This window comes from Acinonyx jubatus, chromosome D4 (genome assembly GCF_027475565.1).
Source record: "Acinonyx jubatus isolate Ajub_Pintada_27869175 chromosome D4, VMU_Ajub_asm_v1.0, whole genome shotgun sequence".
NCBI lineage: Eukaryota > Metazoa > Chordata > Mammalia > Carnivora > Felidae > Acinonyx > Acinonyx jubatus.
This window is the reverse complement of record NC_069391.1, coordinates 18,082,479-18,109,191: the sequence shown is the minus strand read 5'-3', so window position 1 is coordinate 18,109,191 and position 26,713 is coordinate 18,082,479. Positions and strand designations below refer to the sequence as shown.

The following is a 26,713-nucleotide window of genomic DNA, read 5'->3' as shown; positions in this document are numbered from 1 at the left end:
TTCTTATGGGAAGAGGCAAGGGTGTGGAGAGAGGGAAGGAATGGGACTCCCTTCCACTGGGGTTTTGACAAGCACCCCTAGATGAAATCTTTCCATTCAGTCACCAAAGCCCTTGGTGGGTCATGGCTACTGCTAGGATGTGATTTCTTTTCTTTTCTTTTCTTTTCTTTTCTTTTCTTTTCTTTTCTTTTCTTTTCTTTTCTTTTCTTTTCTTTTTTTTCTTTTCCTTCCTTCCTTCCTTCCTTCCTTCCTTCCTTCCTTCCTTCCTTCCTTCCTTGGAAGCAGGCCAACAGCAAAAGAACGTTTCATTGAATCAAAATACACATCCATTGCAATTTTTTTCTCAGCCATTTTTCCTCTTTGCTTTCCCAAACACAACACTGTCCAGCGTAGTTCACAAAGCACTTCTGGAGTTAAGGCTGAGACTGTTTTGCAAGGAATCCCCAAAAGCAAGTCAATTCAGTTCAATACACATTTATTCGGCATCAGGCACCATGCTGGGCCCCAGAGGTGAATTGAAAACACTGCACTGTTGTTGGAGACAGTCATAAAACCCAGAACTTTCTGACACGCTATGATAGGGCTGACATAGAAGTGATCCCTGGCACTTGGGGATCTCAGAGGAGGGGACAGGTACCCAGCTTTTGTATTGCTTGACCCGAGCACAGAACCAAACACATCCTAAGTCTTTCATGGCAATATCACGAATTAGTGAGCCCTACATTTGAGAGTTCAAAGAAGACTTCCCAAAGAAAACACTCATGGATCATGGGTGAATAGATGAACCAGGGTTCATAGTTGCAAGCAGCAACCACAGAATTTGGCTCAAAGAGAACTCATGGCAAGCATTTGGGGGAGCATGGTCCACAGTTTTCTGTGAGGGAAGGCTGAAAAATAAGACTTGAAAGAGTCAGAAAGCCAGGCAGTTTCAGGGGCTCAGTAGCAAGAAGAGTTCAAAAATTGCACCCAGCTTTGGGATGCCTGGGTGGCTCAGTCGGTTAAGTGTCCGACTTCTGCTCAGGTCATGATCTTGTGGTTCATGGGTTCGAGTCCCGCATCATGCTCTGTGCTGACAGCTCAGAGCCTGGAGCCTGTTTCAGATTCTGTGTCTACCTCTCTCACTCTCTGCCCCTACCCCACTTACTCTCTCTCATTCACTCTCTCTCTCTGTCTTTCTCAAAAATAAGTATTAAAAAAAAATCGCACCCAGTTTCTCCAAACTCCAACTGTTCCTCTCTAGCATCACTCTGCTCAAGACTCAGAGTCCTGGGAGAGAGGCTGTAGCTGGCACATGCAGGTCACCTGCCTAGGTAAGGAGAGGAATGATCTTCAGTGGGAGAATATAATGGTCTGATTTAAGCTCCACCAAGGCCATACCCAGTGGGGCAGAAGTGGTTTGCCCCCCTTCTCCCTGCAAAACATTTAGGGTGTTGCTGAGGAGTAACTGCACTGCTGCTGAGCAGCCAAAAAAAGACACTGCAACCGCCAAACAGCGATAAGCAGGAGAAAAAGGGTGGCAAAAGTGTGCATGATCATGGAAGCTGGGTGAGCAAAGTTATGGAGGTCTAGAAAAATAAGGAATGGGCAGGGAATTTCAAGCAGCTTGGCATTACTTGGGTATAAGGCATGAGATCAAAAAACAACCAGGTATGAGCAGGGGCACAGTATGGTGATGCTTAAACTTGAGATTGCACTGGGGAGTGGTTGGGACCATGAAGGAAGCTATAGAGTCTGGTGTCACCCCTACCTGTGTTACTGCTGCTTAGAAGTAGTGTGTTGTTCTTGCCCAGTGTCAAGGGCTGCAGCATGTTCTGTGACTATTATGTACCCCACTGATACTGGGACAAATAGATTAAACAAGTCCAAATACCAGTAACCCAATTGCAGATGTTCTGAGAGGGCTCTGAGCTTGGCCCATCCCCAACTGCAAGTTTCACGGGAAGACTTAAAAGGAAGGGTGGAGAATTCTCATCTGTGGCCCATGCATGCCCCATCCCCCAGCCAACCTCAGAAACCTCTGCTGCCCAATATTCATCCTTTGCTCTGTTTTTCTTTGTTGATTTTGTTTGTAACACAGGCCAGTGTCTTATGTAATGGAACACATGGCTGGGTGAGAAGCTTCCTCCCGGAAGTTCGGTTTTCTTGGAACTAATTGTGATGCTAAAAGGAATGATCGAGTGAAAACTAAAAACACAAGCCTTTCTTGAGCACCTGCTTTCTTATTTATTGATAATATGCTAGCTCCTTTCTTACTTATTGATAATGCTTTCCCTACAATGAATGTCCCAGTGAAGCAGATGAAACTTGTAATTCCTGTTTTCCTGGTAGGAAAACGGATTCCAGGTCTGTAAAGTTCCCATGTTTGGGGAAGCTGAAATTTAAACCCAAGTTTGTCGGACTCCAAAGGCCAATATTCATTCCTCAGAATCAATCTATCCCTTAACAGGTCTTTCTGTAGCTATTTTGTTCCTTGCCACATGGATCTGAACCTCAACTTGGTTGCCTGTCAGCTTGCACCTCTTTAGTGATGGAAAGCTCACCGCTTCACATACAAAAAAAGAGCCCTTTAAAAACCAGCCCTTTATATGGAGACAAATCTGCCCCCGCTGGGAAATCCTTTGTCTCCACCTTGCATTCTTGAACCCCAAAAAGGAGTCCTTGCCTCTAGCTGCATGTTTACTATGACAATATCTGAAGATGAGATTGAATCTCAGTGTATTCTCCATGTAAATTCACAACCTCTCTCTTCTCTAATTGGAAGTGTTCTTGGAAATCATCTAGGTGTGTCGTCCTTAAACAAGGCAAACATCAAATTCCCTAGGAAACATGTAGATTCCCAGGTCTCTCCTAATACTTATTCAACTGGAGTCTCAACAAGCGGGGCCAGAAATCTGTACTTCCCCCCAAGCTCCCAGGTCATTCCCATTTCTCCATGGGTTTCCATCCCATTCTCCAAATTATATTGCATGGGAGATCAAGATCCAAAGAGGGGAAGAAATTTGCCTATAAGCCACACAGCCAATCAGTCATGTTTTTACATTCTGATAGGGCAAGGCCAGCCTTGCTGATTCCTGTAAACAGCCCCTCTTACACACATGCCTCTCGCTCTGCCCCAAGAAGGCTGTTCATGGACTGTGGAATAGAATAGCTTGCCTACAAGTGAGTGAAGAAACTACGTCATCTCTGATCGTAAAACCTAGTGAACTGCAACCATGCTGGTATTTGTACTACAAAAACCTCCTGGGGAAGCTGGCCAGACTTGGCACTGGCCTTGCTTCTTGAGCAGAGGTTAAGGCTTTCTTCCCTGCCCCTCCCTACCTGCGCAGACGTCTGGAAAGGGGATGGGCTTGGGGGCTGCCAAGGGGTCAGGAAAGCACCAGAGACAAAAATCAGGGAATATTCCACTCTTGGTTCTGCCAGCTGAATAACTTTGGATAGGTACTTTTTCCTTCCTGGCCCTCAGTCTTCTCATTTCTAAAATGGGGGGATTTTAGAAATGCTCTGGAGTGGGTAGGGGTGCCTGGGGACCTCATTTGGTTAAGCGTCTGACTTTGGCTCAGGTCATGATCTCACAGTTGGTGAATTCGAGCCCCAGATCCTGGCTCTCTGCTGTCAATGCAGAGCCTGCTTTGGATCTTCTGCCCCCCTCTCTCTGCCCCACCCCTACTCACACTCTCCTTCTCTCTCTCAAAAATAAATAAACATTACAAAAAGAATCAGAAATGGGCTGGAGTGATTATGAGAACAGAGCTGCAGAGTCACCACGTCTTAAATTAGAACTCCATCCCAGCCCCTTACTGATGGCACCACTCCGGGAGCATCACCTGCCCTCCCTGTGCCACAGGACGTGTTCTGTGAAGTGGCGATGCCAACAGCTGGATTATGGGATATGAGTGACACCTAAGTGAGATACTACAAATAACCCCGCTTGGCATAGACTCTGGCCAAGGAAAATGCGCAACAAATGGTAAGTATTCCTCTTATTGTTATTATAGCTGGCCATTCTAATCTGAATCTCCAAGAAAGGAGCCTTTCTGACCAAGGGCAGAATACCGAGGTCTTACATTTGAACAGTCTTCCCCAGTTCCTTCACAGATGGCCCCCTCGGCCCCCCAGGGTTCCTCAACCACCCTATGAATGGACTGCTTGGCATAGCCCGGAGGAGATTTCTCTGGGTGTCATAAGAGAGATGCCCAAAGTCCTGCTCTGGCATGGATACCCTGTGTCAACACAAACCCAGCCTCAGTTACTTCATCTACAGAGTACAAAGCCTGTCCATGACAGACTTCATGAACCCTGTCCTAGAAAACTCAAATCAGCACACATTTGCTGAGCACCCAACATACGCTTCAGCCTGACCTGGGCATGAGAGACATAAAACATGGCCATACCAAGGAGGTGACATCTTAAGGGAAAACAGAAACCTGAAGGGATGATTAGAACTCCTTGGGCTAGGTAGAAGCATCACAGATGTACGGGGATTGTAAGAAACAAAAGGAGGAGCCCCTAACCTGCATTTGGGGGAGATATGTTTAGAACAGCTTCCCTAACATAGGTAATACTTCTCCTCTGAGAGTCTTCTGGGTCAACATCAACATACTCAACATAGAGGACTGTTTCTTTACTCCCTCCATTTCCAGTTGTGGGCCCTGAGGGCTTGAGAATCCTGGAATATTAGAGTTTAGAGCTGAAGGATTTTTCCAAGAAGTCCTAGTGCCACCAATCTGTTTTTGAAAAGACCCTGAGGGTAAGACTGAGGAGAGCCCGGCCTAAGGTTCCCACGGCCTGTTAGTGTCAGAGCTGGGTGCAGGATATGAGTTCTTAGCTTCCCATCTGGGGCATTTGCTGCTACGTGAACTCACAACCTCCCCCCGTGCCCCCTTGTCTTTTTTCCTTTTCTTTTCTCTTTTCCTTCCTTGATCTCCTTTCTTCCTCCCCCACCCCCGCCCTTCCTCTTTCCCTTCCTTTTCTTTTTTCTTCTTTCTCTCCCCCCATAACCCCGCCAACAGAGCACAACTATGGCCCCTTGAATGCCCCTGCTGCCAACTCCTGTAAAATAGGAAAACAGAGCAGCTATAGCATGTACAAACACATGTAGCGAAGTTTCCAAAGGGAGACAGACAGTGAGTGCCTTTCAGGGTCTTGCAGTTTGATGGGCAGAGGCCAATTATTAAAAAGCTCACCCCCAGAGCTTGTGGGTTCTGTTTGGCAGCTGCCCTCTTTCCAAACCCTCATGCTACATTGATTGCAAATTGGAAGGGTCACTGCTCTCAAGGGATTCTGGGTATTTCATATGCTTCCTAGGATCCTCCCTCAGGGCTCCCTCATTCCAGGCATCAAGGTCAATCTTGCTGGATGCTATTCATGAGCTAGGTCCAGTGCAAGACAGCAGGGTACAAACAAAATCCTACCCAGACCGTGCTCTTGCGTTGCTCATAGTCTTATGGGGCACAGTGACACTGAGTGAGGAAAATGCTGGAATGGAGGTGGGGAAGTCTTCACCATCAGACCAACTCCTTCTGGGAGAGGCAAAAGGTCTTAGGGAGGCAGTGAAAGACATTTTAACTGGAAGGGCATTACCAGAAAACAAAATAGCACATGCAAAGACTGAGAGGAAAGGTGTGAGAGGAAATTTTTTGAGATTTTTCAGTGTGGCTGTCAATAAAGTATGGTGCTGAGTACAAGAATGACAGTGACAACTAACACTTATATAGTACTTGTTACACCGTTGGTACTATTCTAGGTATCTGACATATGTCGACCCATTCTCACTAAAATCTTATGAGGGCTGCTATTATTTCTCCTAATCAGCAGAGGAGGACACCAAGGCATGCAGAGGTTGTCATTCGCCCAAGGTTGTTGGGCCCTTAACCACTAGTGTCTTGTATGCCCATGAGAGGGATCTCAGTTGTCTCTAGGCCAGGAGAGTTGGATGGGGATCCAGACTCTGCTCCAGACTTTTTGGGACCTTAACCTTCTCTAGACTGGCCAAATGGAGCCATCCATTGTCCCATCGTTAACCTCAACAGAAGGCAGTGAAGGTAAAAAGGACAGAGAAGAAAAAAGTGTTTTTTGTACATAAGTTATTATCTAATATAATCCCTCATGCCCATGGCACATCTTCCCCAGTGTGGTGGGGGCATATGGAGAACCTGAGGCCCACAGAGGGTGAATGGCTTGCTAAAGGCCACCCAACCACTCTTCCATAAAGGTTAGACTGGAACTGAGAAAAAGGGGGAGGAGGAGGAGCAGAAAGGGAAGAGGAGGAGAGGGAAGAAGATGATGAAGAGGAAGAACCTAGCACTCTTAAGTTTACAAACTTTTCCCAAAACATCTACACTGGCTTTACACAGCCCCTCACTATGGTTCACATACTTGCATTTGGAAGTCATAGCACATTCATGCAGTTACACATAGGTCTATGCATGGTTTCCACCTAAAGCTAAATGGTATTCTTTTTTTCTTAAATTTCTGCTTACTGTATCTGTATGATACAAATTATGCCTCATCCATGCACTGTCCATTGAGCCCAAGTGGATTTATCACCCACTTCAGGCTCCATGTTCTTCCTGCTCTAATACTCAACGCCAGAGGGGACTGGGAAGACCCAAGTTCCCAGACCTCTTAGTTAGCAAGTCCTGCTGAGTCAAATTCCTTAATACTGCCCAGATCCAGCTGCACTATCGCAACGACCCCAGCTCAAGCAACCTCATCTTCCTCTAAACATTACCTATTCTCCTACCCCAGCCCATCCCAACCTATTTTACTCTACCCGACCTTACCTAGTCTCTGTGCCTTTGGCTCCTTCCCTTCTCTCTACTTTCCTACTCTGCAGCCAGAGGGGTTTTTCCAAAATGCTTGTCTGCCTATGTCACACCCTGCTTTCAATCCAGTGCCTTCCAATGGCCAAGGTGTTCAGCTCTGCCAACCTCTCCAAACAGCCCCCATCTTTCAGTCCATAGCAGTTTCTCGCCGTGTCTCAAATATGGCGTACTCTTTCATAGATATGTTGGTCTCTCTATCCATAGGGCTGTTCCTCTACTGCTCTCCTCACTGAACTCTCACACATCCTTTGACTGTGAAGGCTCTCCTGATGCCTACCCTTCCTTGGCAGAGTTAATCTTGTCTATCCTTTTCTCACCTACATAAGCTGCTGTAATAACTATTTACTCAGAGTTTTTGTTTTCAAGCACCTAATGGCTTTACATACATTAGCTAATATAATCTTCCCAACAGTTCTTTGAGGCAATGTATTTATCCCCTTCATAGATGAAGAAAGTGAGGCTTAGAGAGGTTAATGTCAGCTAACTTGAGCCTCTTAATTAGCAAGACCTGTTGAGTGTGACTTATAAATTTCTCTCAAGGACCAACCCCTCCTCGCTGTAAACTGTACCACCAATATTTAAACCCAGATTGGCTTGACTCCAAAGTGTCTGATTTTATCACACTACCTTTAGTTAGCTAAGTTCCAAGAGTTTCTTAAAGGCAGACTTTGGGTCATGTTCATCGCAGCACTCTAAACCTGGAAATCAGTCCTCAGGCATTGGCTGGAAGGTAGAGGGATTTAGCTTTTGACTTAGGATGGGGAAGAGGGGCACCATCCATTTGTTGTAGGAAGCACAGTTATCACTGGTTTGAATTACTTAGTCTGTCCAAGTTTAGATGTCAATATCTCAAGACCATAACTAACTACAGAATTTGGAACAGGTTATTCAAGTGGTTTAAACCTCAATTTCTTTAACTGGAAAATGGCAGTAACATGGTTATTTTGCATGTGGTTAAGTGAGATAAGTGTGTAGTCACTGATGTGATGAGCACTCTCGAAATAGTAGTTACCAGCGTTTGTCTATGCAGTCCCCTCCTCTTTGTCATGAAGCCTGCCTAGGGAAGTAATTCCTAAACCATACAGGAGGAGAAAGTCATCTAGGGGTGATTCCCTGTGCACCTCTGATACACACCTTCCTTATTCAATGGAGGACACCATATGAAAAGTCCCACATTGCCAGCACAGTGGGAGGTGAGCTCCCTGGGCATTTTCCATGGCAGCACATGAATCATCTGACTGTGTGGAGGCCAGGGCACCGAACCCAGCAGCCTCAGGTGCACTTCAAGAATTTTTCTTTTCTTTTTCTTTTTTTTCCCCTAATGAAACATCTTAACAGACATTGGTCCAACTAACTTTCCCGCCATGGCAACACACAGACACACACCTGTCTCTCCAAGCTTCTAGAATCCCCCTCCGGAGAGCCTGATGGGGGCTGTGAGGAGCAGCAAGGCTCCACAGTGCCAGGGAAAGGGGTTTAAAACTAGAGAGGGCATGAGCAGCAGAATGAGCTGGGGACAGGCTGATAGCACATATTGTGGTGGTATCACACATATGTGATGGCACACTCAGGGGTCAGCCAACTTCGGCCAACCAGGCAGCTATCCAGAGGCCACAACTGTCTGTGAAGGCCTCAGAGAAGCCACACACCTCTCTTTGCAGCTTTTGCACTGTGTTGGGTTCTGCCATCACAGCTGCTTTACTCTGAGTTAAACTTTTGATACTCTTTACAGTTCACACATCGCACAGGACTGCTAATCATTAATCCCTTCTCTTTTTTAAAATTCCTTCTCTTAATCAGAATTCCTTAGGCCTCTCCCAAACAAAGCTTCCTACTTCTCTCTCCAAGATTCAAAGAGTTGTGCATATAATCTAATAAAAGAAGAAATGACCCTACTATACATTGTACTGAATACATTACAGTTACTTTCTTGGTCAAGCTTCACAATAACCTCATAAGGTGGGACTATTACTAACCCCATTTTGTTGATGAGGAAACAGAGGTTCTGACGGCAAATTACTTACCCAAGGTAATAGCTAGTGAATGGCGACAGAGACAGATTCAACTTAATTAGGCTCACACCATGGTCTCAGCACACTGGGGAGTTTCTGCAACTGTTGGGCTAATTTTTCCTTTGGGTTGGGTCAAGACAATGGAAAGCTATGATAATGGGGTGACTCAGCAAAGGCCGGGGACCTAGGTTTTAGGAAAGGGCATACACGAGAGGAATTTAGAACAGGGCTTGGCATGTGGCAATGTTATACACTGAATATTTGTGTCCTTCTGAAATTCCTATGTTGAAACCTAATCCCCAGGGTGATGGTATTAGGAGATGGGGCCTCTGGGAGGTGATTAGGTCTTGAGGGTGGAGCCTCTTGAATGGGATTAGTGCTTTTATGAAAGAGACCCCAGGGAGCTCCCTCTTCCCATCTGGCCTGTGAGGACACAGCAAAAAGATAGCTGTTTATGAACCAGGAGATTCTCACCAGACACTGAATCTGCCAGCACCTTGATCTTGGACTTCCCAGTGCCAGAACTATGAGAAACAAATCGGTGTTGTTTATACCAGTATCCTATTACACCAAAACTAAGATAAGGCCACAGACAAAGGCAGGCAAGTGCTCAATGAATGCAACTATGACTTTTCTTTTCTTCTTCTTTTTTTCTTTTTTTACCATGTTGGTTCCTCTCTGAAAATATTATGCCTAGGAGGAGGAGTCAGCAACACTGCAGGAGAAATTTATTCATCTAAACTCCACCTACATACTTGCAGAAACGTAAATCCAGTAATAATGAAACTTCTTGAAAGAGTATCCTTGAGCTTAGATTGCTAGAATTTGAGCAGACCTCTAGGCACTGAGTTGTCTGGAAGAATCTCTCTGTGCTTTGTTTCCCCATGTGTAGTAGAGTTGGGGCGGAGTGGTTGCGGGGGACTCAGTATGTAGGTTTTCAGGAATGGGACTGTTGACCTCATAGGCACTCATCAAAACTGAGAAGTAGGCATATTTTCAACTGCTTATATTTTACACCTCTCTGAATTCCCACAGTGCCTTACTCTCCTCTCTTGAACAGGTGTCATCCTTGCATAATGAGATACCTGACCACATGCTTACTTCTTCTGCAGAGCTAGCTCCTGTGAGCTTTTACCAGAAAGTTAAGACTCTATAAGGCCTCTTTGTACTCTACCCTCCCAGGTAACACACTGGAAACAGTTCATTTGCTTTTTTAAAGGAGACTCCAGGGGTGCCTGGGTGGCTCAGTTGGTTAATTAAGTATCCCCTGACTCAGGCTTTGGTTAGGATCTCACACTTCTTGGGTTTGAGCCCCATGTTGGGCTCTGTGCTGACAGCTCAGAGCCTGGAGCCTGCTTTGGATTCTGTGTCTCCCTCTCTTTTGGCCCCTCTCCCACTCGTGCCCTGTCTCTCTCTCTCTCTCAAAAATAAATAAACACTTAAAAAAATGGGGTGCCTGGGTGTCTCAGATGGTTAAGCGTCCAACTTCAGCTCAGGTCGTGATCTCATGGTTTGCGAGTTCAAGCCCCATGTCGGGTTCCATGCTGGCAATAGGGAGCCTGCGTGGGATCGTCTCTCTCTGCCTCTCTCCCACTAGTGAGCTCTATCTCAAAATTAACTTATAAATAAATAAATAAAACAAACAAACAAACAATGGCAGAATGTCTCCCCATGACCTCGAGATCCAACTGCCATTGCTTCTTGCCTGGAAAATAACAATAGCCACCCTCTTTGGGGCCTTCTCTCTGGCCCCATTTCCACTTCGGTGGCCAAAACAGTTTTTCTTAAAGAGCAAGCTTGGTACTTCACTTTGTTAACATTCTTTGGTACCTCTCAGTTACTTCAAATATGGTCCAACTTTTTGTCCAAAGCTTCCAACACTCTGCCTAGCCCCAGCTTGCCCTCTGGCTATTTGGGTCTTTATTTTCATGGGAAGTGCTTTCAGCCCCGCAACGTGTTCCCTTTTCTCTTATCTCTGGGTTTTCAATGTTCCTGGTGGCCCATCTCATTCCTCCCCACTCTCTTTGGATTACCCCTCGTGTCCTTTGGGCTTTAGACATCACTTTTTCAAGGAAGCACTTCCTTGAAGCACTAGTTTGTCTCATGACCCAGCAATGAGTGAAGAACCCCCTACTGCAGCCTGAATTCACTGACCCACCTCTCTATAATCTCCAAGGGACTGTACGGTCCGAGAGCAGGGAGCTTCTCACTCTTCCGTTGCACGCCCAGTGCCTGGCACATAGTAGGCAATCCATAGATATCTGTTGAGTGAATACACAGAGGTCCCCCAGGGACAAGAAACACTACCCAAGCAGAAAGAGAGACAATAAGAATTTTTAATCCATGGAAAGTGCTGCAGGGACTCTGTCCAGGCCCACAGGCAGCAGGAAGAGGCAGGGATCCTGCAAACCCAGTAGTGTCTGGAAAATGAAAAGCCATAAAGACCCAAGCTTCCTCACTGCAACAATCCTCGGGGCCTCCTTCCTGATGCTGAAGAGGTCAGATTGTCTCTCCATGGGTCTCCTCCAGGGCCCACTGTGGGAAGGAAGCTGAGTGTGGCAGGAGGAAGGAAGAAGAGCAAAGGCCGCTTGGTCTCCACCTGAAAGCCCCTCCCCCAGGACTGACCGCCATCCATAAGAAAATGTTTAAAAAGGAGAGACTTGGATAGTCAAATAATATCTTAGAAAAAATAAAAGAGAAAAAAAAAAAACGGATAATTCCAGCAGTTACAAAGTTCTCTGTCGGCTATCCACAAGAGAAAGAGTTTGCTTTGGCCTCGCTGGCAAGCCTCATCTGCCAGGCCCATCCTCAGCTGTCCCCCAGCCTCCCCCAGGCCCCAGGATCCATGAGAGTAGGGCTCCCCCTCCCATGGAGAGTCTCTGTGCTCATGGAGGGCAGTACCCTCCCTCACCGGCCCTTGGACTCCCCATACGTGTTTCGGGCCATGGACACCATCTTCTCCTCGCATGTGATTTTGGTGTCCTTGAGGATGCTGTACCACACCATACCCGCAGGCCGGACCTCCTCGCTGCGGCAGAAAAGGTAGGGCACGGTGTCCACACGGCTCTGGATGTAGGCGCTTCGCAGGAGGCTGGAGCAGTGACCGCTCACCCTCTCCAGTCGCCGCAGGATCAGGTGGGCCTTCCTGAAAGGCAGGACGAGACAGCGATGAAGAATGAAGCCCAGATCAAAGCTTAAGCCTTTGACGGTGAATAAAGGTCGACAAGAGAAATGAGGACTTCCTGTCCCAACAACCTCCTAACCATTACTGGCCTGAGTGTGATATTTCAAACACCCATTTGAAAATCACCTCAGAATCTGTCCTCTTCAACTGTGCAATGTGTAAAGAATGAAAGTGACATAGAACCTTTGATCCAGCATTTTCATTTCCAAGAAAAGAGAGTCCCAGGAGTTATGAAGTCACCAGCCTTAGGGCTCTGACCAAGGAGAAATTGTTATAATAATCATACACAGAAACCACAATCACAACTAAAATTTATTGACACTAGCCATGCTAGGCACAGAGTAAGTGCTCTGCATACATTTAACAGTTTTATTTAATCTTCACAACAGCCCTGAACATACTGTTCTTTCCACTCACACAGAATGGGAGTAGAGCCCACAGCTCAGAGAAATGACATTGCATGACGAAGGTCAAACATCAAGTTGACCGTTGGGGCTGGGCATTCGAATCTAGGCCTGATACCCATGAAGTCCCTCTCTAACTTCTGCTTTTGTGTTTCTCTATTCTCTGATACTCTATTCTTTTTTTTTTCTTTTTGAAAGAGAAAGAGAGCATGCAGAGAGAGAGAGAGAGAGAGAGAGAGAGAGAGAGAGAGAGAGAATGAATCATAAGCAGGCTCTGTGCTGGCACAGAGCCTGACACAGGGCTCGAACTCATGAACCATGAGATCATGACCTGAGCCGAGATCGAGTCAGATGCTTAACTGACTGAACCACCCAGGTGCTCCTCTCATACCCTATTCTTACAGGCAGGAAATTTGGAGATCTTTCATCAAAGCCTTAATAGCTAAGTTCCCAAATCAGATTTCTCTAGATCTTGTTTTTGTCATCTCTAAAACAGTGAGGATGGTCTTAGTTTCACAAGTTCGTGGTTAAGATTTGCCATGAGAAAGGGCCAAAGCCTGGCACAGAGTAAGCTCCCAATAAATGATACCTACGATTAGCAAGAATTGTTATGATAGTATCTTGGGATCAGGGTCATACTGAACACTAGTCTAAACAAGAACCACCCTGTGCTGTGGTGATCATCATGAGTAATTTATCTGGAGTCCTTTATCCAGCACCAGAAAGAGGATCATTGAGGAGGTCTGATGGCTGCATAGAAGATTAAGCTAGAGAGGATCTCTGAGATCCTTGGGTCTCTCAGTGATGGCACTATTGACATTTGAGCCAGATAATTTGCTGTTGTGGAGTCTGTCTGGTAGGAAGTTTTGCAGAATCTCTGGGCCTCTGTCCGTTAAGTACCAATAGCACTCCTTTGCCCCAGTCCTAGCAATGAAATTGTCTATAGACATTGTAAATTCTCCTCTTGGAGGTGAGGGCGGGGGGAATCACCCCAACTGGGAACCAGTGACCTGGTCTCACCTACTGTCATTGAAGATGTGAAAACTGAGGCTGAGAGAGGAAAAGGGGCATCCTCTTCCCAGATCCCACCATAGACTAGTGTCACTGTCAAGGTGTCCATCTCCATGTAGAATCCAGTTTTCTCTAGGTTCCACCATCTTCAAGATACCCAAGGGCTGAGTGAACAGCTCTCTCATGCTGTCCTCTCCATGCCCCTCTGAGACCCCAGGAGGGAGGGCATTTTACGACAACATACCCCACAAGTGGGAGACTGTGTCAGGCACCTGCATGGCGACTGGAAAAGGGCCGGGCTTACGTGTGTATGTTTTGTGGGCACGATTTATGAGGTACCTTTCAAAAAGTCCTCTTTGTATAGTTCACCACTTGGGTGGAATATTTCCTGAGGTGCCAAGAATTCATAGCTTCATAATCACACTCGAGTTGCCACTCTGCCCACAGACCTCTCTCTCCCCTGGCAGGCCAAGGAAGAGCTTGAGGAGTACGTTTCTCTCTTCTCCTGGTTTGAGTCCTTGCTCTGTTCCTTAATAGCTCTGTGTCCTTGGGAAATTTACTTAACGTCTCTAAACCCATTTCTTCACTTGAAAAATGGCACTGTTGTGAAGTTAAAGGAGATAATGCTATTGACTGCTCATTTACTGAGCATTTATTTTATGAGAGCGCTCCCTATTCAGTGTGAAAGACCAACAGATGGACAATGACAAAAAGGAGAATGATAGGAGGAGGCATGGGGGCCGGGAGGAAGCAGAGGAAGGTGCCTAGGTAGGATTGGGGATATCCAAGAAGGCTTCCTAGTAGAAGGGCAACTTGTATTGAGTCTCATAAATGAATAGGGGTCAAAGAAGACAAAGACATAACAGGAGGGATAGGGAAAGGCATAAAGATAAGTGATTATGCTGAATTTCTGAGGATTCACAGTTGGAATGCCATGTGGTAAGTGGGGACACAGTGGGAAAACTGGCGAAGTGGCAGGAGCCAGCCTTTAGAACTCAGGAACTGGGGAGTTGGCTGTACCAAGTAATGGTGCACCATTCAGGCTCTAGAGCCTGACTGCTCAGGTTTAAATCCTGGCTCAGCCACCTACTAGCTCTGATATTGAGGGAATTGTTTAACCAGGTGTGACTCCATTTCCTTATCCATGAAATGGGAATAATGTTTGTTATCTACCACAAAGACTCATTAAAAAAAAAAAAGCATTAATGAATCTATAACAAGCCCTCAATAAGTGTTATCTAGATTGGTAGACTGGAAGGCAAGTAGGGGAGTTATCAAAGGGTTTCAAGCTGCCAAGTAACAGATTCAGAGCTGGACTATTTAAAAACGTTCCTGGATGCCTTGAGGAGAACCGAATTGGGGGAAGGACAAGCCTGGCAGCAAGAAACCAGGTAGGGCACACATCCAGGAGTCAAGTGTTTCCTATCATCACACTTAAGGGTGCTGGTTTGCTTTTTCTGTGCTTTTAAAAAGCTGTGTCCTCTTTCCGCTTCCTCATTTATAACAAGGGAGTGATATTTGCCAACCTCATAAAGTTATAGCGAGGATTACAGAAGTTAATACACACAAAACCCTTAGAAATGTGTTTGGCACATTGTAAGTCCCTGATACAGGGTAGAAAGTACCACCCCCACCATTGCCCCTCATCATCACTGTTTCTGTACTGGTATAAGCCTTGGGCACCTTTGCAAGTCAGTGGTAGGAGACAGACAGAAATAGGAATAAAGTGGATACCTAATCATTAGTTTGGGGGCTCAGAAATCTTCCCAAGGGATTTAACAACTACACTAGGACTTCAATGATGAGACAGGTTTTTAAGGTAGATGGGGAGGCAGAGGAAAGAGCCCATCCAAAGTTAGATTACCAAGAGCAGGAACAACCAGAACTTTGAAATGGTTAGTGCAAAGAATGGATAAGAGACTAGTCAGTTTTTCAGATCTCAGACCATCTAGATTCTTCAAAGCCCTGGGGAAGTGTTATATTTTAGGGGCAATGGAGAGTTACTGTCTGATTCAGACAGTCACAAAAACAAGGCACGGATATAAAATGAGGTTGGAAAGGGGAATCCCTCCAACATGTCCAAAGGCTTTGTCTCCAAAGGCCCAGCCATTTCCTCAGGGAGAATTCTGGAATTCCAATGAACCAAGCCTCCTTTTGAATGGATGGGGAAACTGAGGTTTGGAGTGAGAAAATACTCGGTCTAAAGGAACACCTTAAGTTAGTAACAAAGGCAGAGCAAGAACCAGAGCTCTTGGTTGTACAGAGCTGAATTTAAATATCTGGGCCTGGAGTCTCAGAGTCAAATCCTAGCTCTATAACTTAACAGCATGTGGATCATTAGGAAGTTCTTCAATGGTGCTCTTAGTTACCACATCAGTAAAACGAGAGTAATAACAGTGTTCTGGGGGGAATGAGATGAGCTGAGTAATTTGATTACTCTCAGTAAATGTTAGCCAAGGTTCAAAGTAGCATACTGTAGTAGAAAGGACATAGGCTTCAGAAACCATTAGGGTAAGTCACTTCTCTGTAAGTCTGTTTCCTCATTTGTAAAATGGGATTAGAGACGCTTATTTTGTAGGGCTGTTGTTAGGCTGAAATGAATGACTGCTGTAGGCATCCAGCACAGAAATTTGTACTCAATAGGCACTAAACTGGTGCCAGTTCACTTAACTATCCCCTGTTCTTTGTCCACAGCACACACTGCCTCAGACTTTGGCTTGCATTTAGCCAACAAACACAGGAGAACTCAGAAGGGGACACCATGGAGACAAGGGTTGGAGGTGCTCAAAGGCTGGAGAAGAGGAGGGGGAGTGAGAGACCAAAGGTGAGAGAGCTGGGTAATAAATTTGTAGGCAATGGAGATCCATAAATCAAAGGCCAGGCATGCTCCAAGCTTTCCCTGGAGAGGGAATCGTAGGTCAGAATGACCACTTTTCTCAAATACCGGAAATGAAATCTTCCTCATTGGAGACGGGACCCAGGCCTGCTGGGATAGGAAGCCAGAGGTGAAGGAGTGACAGTGCACATTAATTTATGGTTGTATTAGCGGGCAAGGCTGAGACAGGAATGGCTTGTGGAGGAGTCAGGGGCTGAGTTCCAGTGCCACTTCTCCGGGAACTATAGAACCTTTGACCGACCATTCTATTCCCAGCACCATTACCCAATCAGCTGTTGACACAGTTAGTGGATACAGACCTAATTTCTAAGGGGGCCCTGGAATGGAGGGGGGAAAAAGAGGCAGTAGGGAAATGTTCCTATTGGCCTCTCCCCCTCCTCCCTATCTCCTTTAGTTGAGCTCAAACGTCTCTGTGTTAGCTGACCTCAAGCTTAATGAGAGTCGAGGGCATGACGTGGTTGCACAAAAACGGGACACAACCTCCAAAAGTGGATAGCGCAGATTAAGAGAAAGAATGACTTCATTCATGTTGCCCTGGTCAGGCCACATCTGGAGAACCCCAGTCACTTCTGGTAAGAGCGACATGTGCAAACTGTAGCCAGATCATGATGCTGAAGCTTGTCTCAAAAGCAAGTCTTAATGAGGAAGTGTGGAAAGCAGGAATGGAATGTGTCCTCTGAAGGGAGAATTCAGGCAAATGGTTATGTTGTTCTAATAAATGAAGACTAGTGGGAAGAAAAAAAAAAACCTGAAATTAAATATAATCCTCACCACAATTTTAGAGTTCATACTTCAGTCCCAGTCTTTAGGTGGTAAAAGTGAGGCTTGGGCTGGTCATATGGTTTGACCAGGGCTAACAGAGTGTGAGAAGAGCATCTAGAGCTGTTGCAAGGCACCCCAGTGTTATCAGTGATATTGCTCCAAAATTAACAGAAGGTGAATTTTGACTCAATATGATAAAAAACTTAAAACTAGAATCCTTGAAATCTAGAATGGACCCTTCCATATCTCCATATCACTAGAGATGATCAAATCAAGTAAGTTTTAGAAAGGAGTCTGTCTTGGTCTGTTTGGGTTGCTATAACAAAATACCACAGACTGTGTCATTTATAAACAATGGAGATTTAATCCTCACAGTTCTGAAGGCTGGGAAGTCCAGGATCATGGCACTGAGGACATGTGCTGTGCGGTAGCTAGTGAGGGCTAGCTTCCTGGTCCACAGACGGTACTTTCTTGCTGTGCCTCCACATGGTGAAGGGGCAAAGAATCTCTCTGGTCCCTCTTTTTATAAGAGTACTAATCCCATTCCTAAGGGATCCAACCTCTCGACCTAATCAACTCCCAAAGATCCCATCTCTTAATACTATCACCTTGGACATTAGTTTTTGAATCTATGGATTTTGGGGGGATACAACATTCAGACCATAGCAGACTCTAATGGTAGTAGAAAGTGGAGAAGACTTTTGTGGTACTTGTTTGTTTTTACTGACAAGAATCAAGGGGTTGATTCACAGATAGCATCTGGTGGGCATCTGATGAGAACTTCACGATAGATGTGACACAACTGCCAAGGCACAGAGTTCCTGACGTAAAAGGACCACATTTGCTGAAGTTCTGTTCTTGCTTCAAAGTCATGCTCAAATTTCACCTTCAGGAAATCTTCCATAACTTCCAGCTATCATAAGTCATCTTTTACCCTTTGCTGCTGAAGCTTTTTATTTCTCTGTTGAGATATATAATATATTCTGCCTTAGTTGTGTACATATCTTGGGATGCAATGTGTTATAATGGACAGGACGCTGGTTTGAAGTTTGCATTTTGAGTTTATTTTGAATTTGGCCTCTGGCAGTTATTAGCTATGTAACCTTAGTTATTAGCTAATAACTAAGTTATTAGCTAACCATAGTTATTAGCTATGTAACCTTAAACAATTTACTTAATTCCAGTGATTCCCTGTTGCTTAATCTTCAGAATCGATGGTTTAGGAGACGAAATGAGATGTAAATGACCTCGCCCATAATAGTGCTCAACTAGTATCTTCCACCTGCTTCTTGGACAATGTAGAAGGAATTAATAAGAGCGAACTGACTTGAACTGAGGAAATTCTCAGGACTCAGCTTTCAAAATCCAAAATTCTCTAGCAGGAATTGATAAAAGGAATGGAATGGCATTTGAGCATCCATGTGGACCTAGGGAAATAATATGGCCAGGTGGGCAAAATGTTTATACAGAGTTGTTTATAACAGCAAAGCATTTGGAAGAAGCCTAGTTGGTATTTAACAGAAGACTCAAGTAACATATAGTACATTCAAATAATTGCATGGCTAAAGGGCCTACCCAGATAACACAGTACATGCGCATCCAAGAGAAAAGACCTATTAAGTATAAAGAGACAGCAGAACATGGTGTATCTATTTGTTGTACATAGCAGAGTTGGTGAAAATTGCACTCTGGTTGTAGATACAGGTATATCCTTAAGCCTGTATCAGCATCCCTATTCATTTTCTTATCCAAGGCATATCTAGAAAGGTATGTGCACACTGCTAATGACTTTATTTCTGGGTTGGGATTATGGGATTCAGAGTGCAAAATTCTCACTTTCCACTTTATATACATCCACATCATGTAGATGCTACAGAATGAGCAAGAATTACTTTTAGAACAAAATACAGTAAGGTCTTTCCATTTTGAAAACCTGCGTATATACACATATATTTTTGTAGCTGGTGTGATGAATCTGAGCAATGAAACCATGGTTTCATGGCGTTGCGGTAGTTCACTGGGGTTACTTTCAGCATCTAGCCTCAGACCAGTCCCACAAAACAGAAAACAAGTAGCTCAATACTGCTGTCTTGATATAGATCTTCAACATCAGCTTTGAAATGTGATTTATAAGAGTGAAAATATTTATGTTTTGTCTTCTCCTTATTCTCTCGCAAGAAACCATAAGACCTTCCCAAGAATTCATTCCTTAACTGATGGTAAGAATGACAGAGTCTCAACCAACCCAGTGATTTCAGTGTGGAACAGAAACAGACTACAAAATAGCAGCCAACCTTGCTATACTACCAGTGGGAACACTGATCCATAGAACACTTGTTCAAGGTCATCCTGTGTTTTGTATTTATCCACCCTGAGGCATCTTAAATTATAAGAAATGCCACTGATTTAATTATAGCCTTTCAAGAAAAGGAGAAAGAATATAACACTTAATGTGCACATCCATTGTGCACCGTCCATCCCGATTTCAGAAATGTCAAAATATGCAACAACAACAAAAAAGATTAAAAGTGCATGTGAGATCATAGGAATATGGCCCTAGAAGCCTAAGTTTGCTCTTGTTCAAAATATCCTAGAAATTCCAAAAGACTTAATCCCTGATAGCTAAGGAAAGGGTTAATATAATCTTGAATTGAAAGAATGACATTGAGTTTGCTTATTTTCACTATGGATGCAGCAACCATGGTTCATGGGATATGCCAACTCTTCTCAGATAGGAAAGGCCTATCTTGCTATGTTGAGAAAAATCCTAGGCTAAACCAAGTCTGTAATGATTTCTGTGATGAATTAGCAATGTCTGCCATGGAAGCAAGAGGGGCTGAGACAGTAGATATATCATTATAGTCCAGAAAGATCAATTCACTGAAACAAAATCCCTTCAAGTGCTTTCTCTCTTCTTCCTATTCTGTCATTTTAGCCATACGTGGTTGAGAGGATCATCGAGAAGCCCAAGAGTGGTCAAGTATATTCTGTTGGAGCAAATTCTGGTCCTTAGCCACCTATGAGCTCAGTTTCTCATGTCTAACAGAAACCGTATGGCTGGGCCCGCTGGGTGTCAGCAGGTTTTCTCTGAGTAGCTGTCTGTGGCACCCATGGCTGCCACAGGAGCCAGGCTCTGGAGGACAATGGCCTGATAGATTTATTAGGCAGAGATAAGAGATGCCCAATTTGTCGCCAAATTTTATGGGGGTATATGACTATAGTTTTAAGGAGAAGCATGGAACATTTTGGGGTTTGGTGATTCCTGATAGAGTTTATTCCATGGTATTGGTGGTTCTGGGAAGTGCTCTTAACACCCTGGCCACCTAGGTCCCTGAGAAACAGGACATGCTGGACTAAAGGTCAGTCAAGGTGTCCCTGTTCTCTGGTCTTTATGACCTTGAGGGCTTTCTGGTTTCTTCGCTTCCCAGATGGAAGGGACTTTGGAGTCCAGCTCTTTTACATTACAAATGAGGTCCAGAACGGGAATGGAGGTTTTCCAAGGTCACGCAGCTAGTGGGTGGCAAACCTAGGACAGGAACCCAAGGCTCCTGGCTCCAGGGCAGTGTCTTGCTCTCTCACTCTCTCCTTTACACTTTGATACTCTGCACACTTGTGAACCCTTCGGAGTCATGGCACATTTACCCAAATTGTTCCTCTGTTTAAAATGTTTACCTGGCTTTTTGGGAGAAAGAACACACTCCTGGACAGAGCTCACAGGAGCCATCATGATCTGCCCTCTGCTGAACTCACCAGCCTTGTTTTCTTTTCCCCCCTCTCACCTTGAACTCTCTGTCCCAATGAGAATTATACTTCTTAAGTGTATCCTCTTAATTACCATCCCCCAACTCATCTTTGCATTGGTTGTTCCTTCTGATGAAAGCATCCATGGGAGGACTCCGTTGATGCTAAGCACAGACTTCACTGTCTTCTCCAAGGATTCTTGTTTGAGGTCCAGGTCTGGGTTAGCTGTGCCAGCTGTTCACATCTAGAACCCTGTCACTCAAAGTGTACTTTTGGGATGAGCAACACTGGCATCACACCTGAGAGCTTATTAGAAATGCAGAATCTCAGGCCCATCCTAAGCCACTAAGTCTATTTGAATTTTAGCAAGGCTTTCATGGGATTCTCATGCCCATTAAAGTTTGAGAAACACTGCAGTAAACCAGCTTCTCACCCTCCTTTTTACAGCATGCTTCTTGTAACATGCTTCACTGCAACTATCTACAGACTTTTGCTCACTAGATGCTGCTCCTTCTAAGGCAGGATCTGTCTTCTTCACTCATATATTTCCAGCCCATAGCACAGAGCCTGGTACATCGTAAGCACATTAAGTGAATCAACGAATAAGTAAATTAATGAAATGTGGTCTCCACAGGTCTCTTAATATTTGCAAGCACAATGCATTTTTTTTTATTGCTACTTTTGAGCTGGAGAGACCTTAGGGTTCATGGAATTTAGTTGTTACCAACTGTGACCTATAGATCTTTGATAGCTCACAGAGACTTAAGAGTCCCTCGGGATTGGGGGAAGTGGGTCTGAAAGGGAGACCTAGCAGGTGGAGCTCCAGACCACCCTCTCTAGTTTCTACCAGAACAACTGTGTAACCATCTGAGCCACACATTATCCAATTATTTAACAAGTAAATTTAGCACCCACTTACAAGAGTGAGTAGGACATAAAGAATCACTAAACACACATGAGCTGCCATAGTAGTACAGAAGAGAGATAACACAAGAGTAAACACATAAGCAATATAAGATACCAAAGCTAATAGGTATGATGCAGAAAATTAAAACATGAGCATGTGACTGAGAAGATATGTAGAAATCTTAGAGGATTCTCTGAGGAAGAAGCATTCTAGTTGAGACATGGGGTCTACATAAGATCTGTTTAGAAAAAAAATTTTCTACTGCTTAAAAGAAGGAGTACCACTGCCCTAGTTCATCCTGATCATTTTATAGATGAGGAGACTGAAAGCCAGAGAAAGCCAGAACCCAAGGTTGTACACTGAGTTCATTAGCACTGTCAGGATAGATTAGGATGCAGCTATCTTGGTTCCTGTGGACATGCCAGTGTGGGATGTTAAAGGAATCTCATATTCCCTCCAGAGACTAGAAATACTGAAGAGTGAGGAAACTGGGTGATACCAACGGGGGCTGGTGGACAGTGACTGGTGACCGGTTGGCTGGAGGTTAGGGGGGTTATCAGAGCCCATTACCAAGTGGGTTGTCCTACCTCTGTGGGCGGCCAGGCAGCCTCTCCAGAAGATTTATGTCCTTGAGGGCCATAAAGGATCCCAGAAGGTCATAAAGACAAAGTCAGGAGTGGAGCTCTGGTTTACCTTCCACCCAAACTCTCTGAGCCCTGTGGGAAAGGCCAATAAAGTGGGATGCCTTTCCCTGACCATGGGCAAGATGGCAGCCCAGATGACTCACACAGTGGCTTTCATCTGAGGCTCTGGGCTTCTGCCTGTCTACTCTCTTTTAGCTTTTATCTAAAGAAACTTCCTTTCATGTGAAAGAGAGAAAGTTATAGTCCAGGACCCAATGGGCAGATAACATCTATTCCAGGGAGAGATCCCAGCTCTCATCTGTTCCCTTGAGGGCCTCAAATCCTTGGAGGGTTATTTCAAGTGTTATAAGGGCTCAGGGTAAGAGCTCAGGGCAGAATCAGCCTCCATATAAAACTCTGTGCAACCATGGGCAGTTCACTTGACCTCAAAGGGCCTCCAATTCCTTATCATCCACAACATGAGAATACCCTACTTTGCCCAGCTTACCCGGGTAATTTTAAAACTTTTTAAAGCATAGAGTGCTACCAACTAAGTATTTCAGGTCAGGTGATGCTCTCCAATGCCACCAGTACCACCCTGCCCCAGAACACCACACTGTCTCCCCTGGATTATTATAACAACGGCCTCCAGAGCCTCACTACCTCCCTCCTGTCTTGACCCCTCTCCATGTTTCCAACAGCAAGTCAGAGGCATCTTTCTTCCCTGAAGATCAGCTAATATCACCCCCTTCTGAAAAACACTTGAAAAGCTTCTCATTACCCTGGGGAGATAATCCAAACTCTTTAACCCTACTTAAAGGGCATTCAGGACTGGCCCCTGCTGACCTCTCCCTTCTTATTCCTTCCCACTCCTGCTGTCACACACTTTGCTTCAACTACAGGGAAACTCTCTCAGTTCCTCTACACACAGTGTTTACCAAGTGTAGAAGGAGTTCCCCTGGGGAAGGAGAAAGGGTTTGAGGTGGTACTCAAGACGATCACAGACACAGCATTAAACAACAATGAATCACACTGGGAAAAGCAGTTAGATTCTCTTTTTCATTCTCTTCCCCTCCTCCAGATTACTTTAAAAAAGAAAGTCTTGGTTTGAGACTGTGTTTTTAGTACTTCTCTAACACTTGCTAATCTCCTTTTTAAACTCAGAGTGTCAGGCTCCACTAGGATTGAATAGCACTGTTTTCTGTTTTTGTTTTTTTCTTTTTTCTCTTCCCTTGTATCAAATGTTTACATTTAATTTTCTTTTTTTTATTATAATTTTTAAAAAATCTTTATTTTTTTTGAGAGAGAGCAAGAGAGAGAGAGAGAGAGACAGAGCATGAATAGGGGAGGGGCAGAGAGAGAGGGAGACTCAGAATCCTAAGCAGGCTCCAGGCTCTGAGCTGTCAGCACCGAGCCCAACGTAGGGCTTGAACTCACAACCCACGAGATCATGACGTGAGCCGAAGTCAGATGCTTAACCAACTGAGCCACCCAGGCACCCCTATATTTAATTTTCTATTAAGGGTAGTTGGTGCCCATTTTCCCTTTACAAAATGATACGGTGTTTTCAAATATATTATCAATGAGAAGTGAATCTAAGATACCAAAACAAAACAAAATAAGTGCTTACAGTACGGCGATATGTCGAAACTCATACAAGTGGCAGGCATATGATGAAAATTTGAGGAAAACCCTGCCCTGATGTAACATTATCTCCTCTGTGCATTCCCTAGGCTAGTCACAATGCCCCACACCCTTCAATCCTCCTCCCTTTCCTCTAGTCTGACCCTCTTCACCCTGTAGGTCTTAGTCTCAGCACTTGGGAAGCCTTCACTAGGTTACCTAGATCAGATGTCTATCTCTCACCTTCCCAAAGGACCCTATTCTGTTATCTCTTTTATTTATTCATATTCTTCCAATTGCTTAAATGCTTAATTACCTCCAACAGTGAGTTTCTCTCCTTTTATTACTGCATGGTCAATAACCAACTGGTAAGAGGTGCTATTAAAAGTAAGTGATGAGTGAACGAATAAGTGAATGTTGTTAGGCGCAAGGCATGAAATGCAGCCACCATTTCATATACTACTTTGTGAATGAAGCTTCACAAGATAGGGACTGTGCCTTTGTGATGTTTGAATCCCCCATGGCATCTAGCACCAGTGGCTGGCATAGTCACTGCCGATGACAGAAGTCATGGCTTAATACACATTGAATATAGAAATGTATTTAGTAATGGTCACTACTGGACTTATTCTAGAAAACCTCAGGCTTCTTATGGAAGAGTGGGGAGAGCCCTAGATTAGAGGCCATGAGTCTGCCACTATGCCCTTCTATCATCCTGGTTAGGACACATAACCCTCCTGGAGTCCATGGTTCCTGTCTCTAACCCTGAAGGTGGAAGGTGGGTGAGGAAAGCGAATGATGGAAAGGACAGTAATGTCTCTCTCCTATCTGATATTCCAGGAGTCCAAGAAACAAAAATTCCAAGATTCTGTCATTCTCCCTGCCCATTTCCCATCTCTAATCCTGACAGGACAAAAGTGAATGATACCCTTATTTATTTGACAAAGCCCATTCTTAGCCTATGGGGAAAAAAAAAAAAGGTCCAGTAAAATCACACAGTAGTAAGAGGAATCTACCACTCCACTCATACTCACACAGCCATCCGTACCTGGGCCCCAGCTCGTCCTCACTCCTCCAGACAAAGTCACCAAACTTCTCATAGTGAGAATTGTAGTGGTGCTGTACTCGGAACAACATCGAGGCTGAGACCTCCATCAGTGTGTTGTAGGCAGTCTGCTGCTCCTTTCCACTTGTGTACCCATTGTATAGATTGTAGATCTTGTCTGCTATCTCTGAGGTGGGGAGAAGTATAGGCACAGATCACTGGACAGCAGGAAAAAGTGAGCATGGAAACATGCTTTGCAACAAGGGAGGCACATTTGTGTGGGACTTTGCATGCATAGTATTTGGGGGCAGACGGACCTTCAGTCCACCTTGAATATCATTGGCTAGTTATGCTCAGTTTTCCCATCTATCAACTGGAGATAAGGATGTCTACTCTGCAGGTGTGCTGGGAGGGTGGAATTAAAAAGTGAATGTAAAGCATTCGACACGGGGTCATAATTTGCCAGCTTCATTGTCAACAAACATTTGGTGCCCATGATTGAACAGAAAATTCCAAACAAGTACAGAGGCTTAAATCAACTGTCACGGGCTCATCTCAGCAGTCTACTTCTACATCCCCTCTATAATATTTCCAACACAGCTCCATGATCAGGTCTAACAGGTGTCCATTCAAAAATCTTTCAAAGAGGGGCACCTGGATGGCTCTGTCAGATAACCATCCGACTTGAGCTCAGGTCATGATCTTGCAGCTCATGGGTTCGAGCCCTGCATCAGGCTCTGTGCTGACAGCTCAGAGCCTGGAGCCTGGTACAGATTCTGTGTCTCCCTCTCTCTCTGCCCCTCCCCGACTTGTGCTGTCTGTCTCTATCGCTCTCAAAAAAAACCTAAACATTAAAAAAATTTATTTTTAATCTTTCAAAGAAAAATCAGACTCTTCTGCTGGCCATTCACAGCAATTTCTATTTCTTTAGTCATTCCTATTCAATTGATGTAACTTGAAGTCATCATGGGCTGCTCTCTTGAATGGAAGGACCACTCTTTCATGTTTGAAGACTCGGACCAAAATTTATGTACGTCCCCCCAAGTCATCGCTAATGGCAATTGCCTCTAGAAGAATCTTGGAAACTTGCGTTAAGATGAGACATTTACTTCTCATTATTTCCACCCTGGTTTTAATTTTTCTTTCTTTCATTTTAACCCCATGCATATGCTATTTTAAAATAATAATAATAACAATAACAATAAATGACCAGGAAACCATCTCAAACCCCCTCACTTTTGAGATTCAATAGCTCTTCAATAGGAGGACTATCTTGTCTTGTCTGATACCACACAAAGTGCTTATTATTCGGCTTATTATTCAGCCATGTGTAGACATGTCTGTCTGTCTGTCTGTCTCTCTCTCTCCCTAGAATGTGAACTCCTAAAAGGTGTAGAGCATCACCTGTGTACCAGCGCTCTTAGGAAATATTTGCTCAACCTGAAGTGAACCACCAGGACTCACAAGCCACCATTACACTCTGGCCAGTCCTGATGTAGAAACCATACCTGTATGTTGGCGAAGAACTAAGTATGTGGTGGATGTGACCGACTGGTTCGACTTTTTTAGGTGTTTTGCCTGAAGTTTACAACTTCAGGGACCAGGAGCAGCAGAAAGGTCCAATCTTGCATGCTAGTTCTCACTGATAGTCACTGACTTCAGCTCTAGGCTGAGGATTCTG

At 44.6% G+C, this 26,713-nt stretch overlaps 1 protein-coding gene across 4 annotated transcripts in view; it reads right to left on the bottom strand.

The window, feature by feature from the left end:
* Positions 1 to 11,154: 11,154 nt before the first annotated feature.
* ASTN2 (astrotactin 2) overlaps positions 11,155 to 26,713 on the bottom strand; it is an 873,140-nt gene continuing 857,581 nt past the window's right edge. For all 4 annotated transcript variants that reach the window (XM_027034940.2, XM_027034941.2, XM_027034944.2 and 1 more), the window contains 2 exons: positions 25,036 to 25,219; positions 11,155 to 11,981 (listed from right to left, as the gene is read on the bottom strand). In XM_027034940.2, the coding sequence (XP_026890741.1) occupies positions 11,744 to 11,981; positions 25,036 to 25,219 (422 nt within the window). In that variant the 3' untranslated portion in view covers positions 11,155 to 11,743. The remainder of the gene's footprint in view (positions 11,982 to 25,035; positions 25,220 to 26,713) is intronic.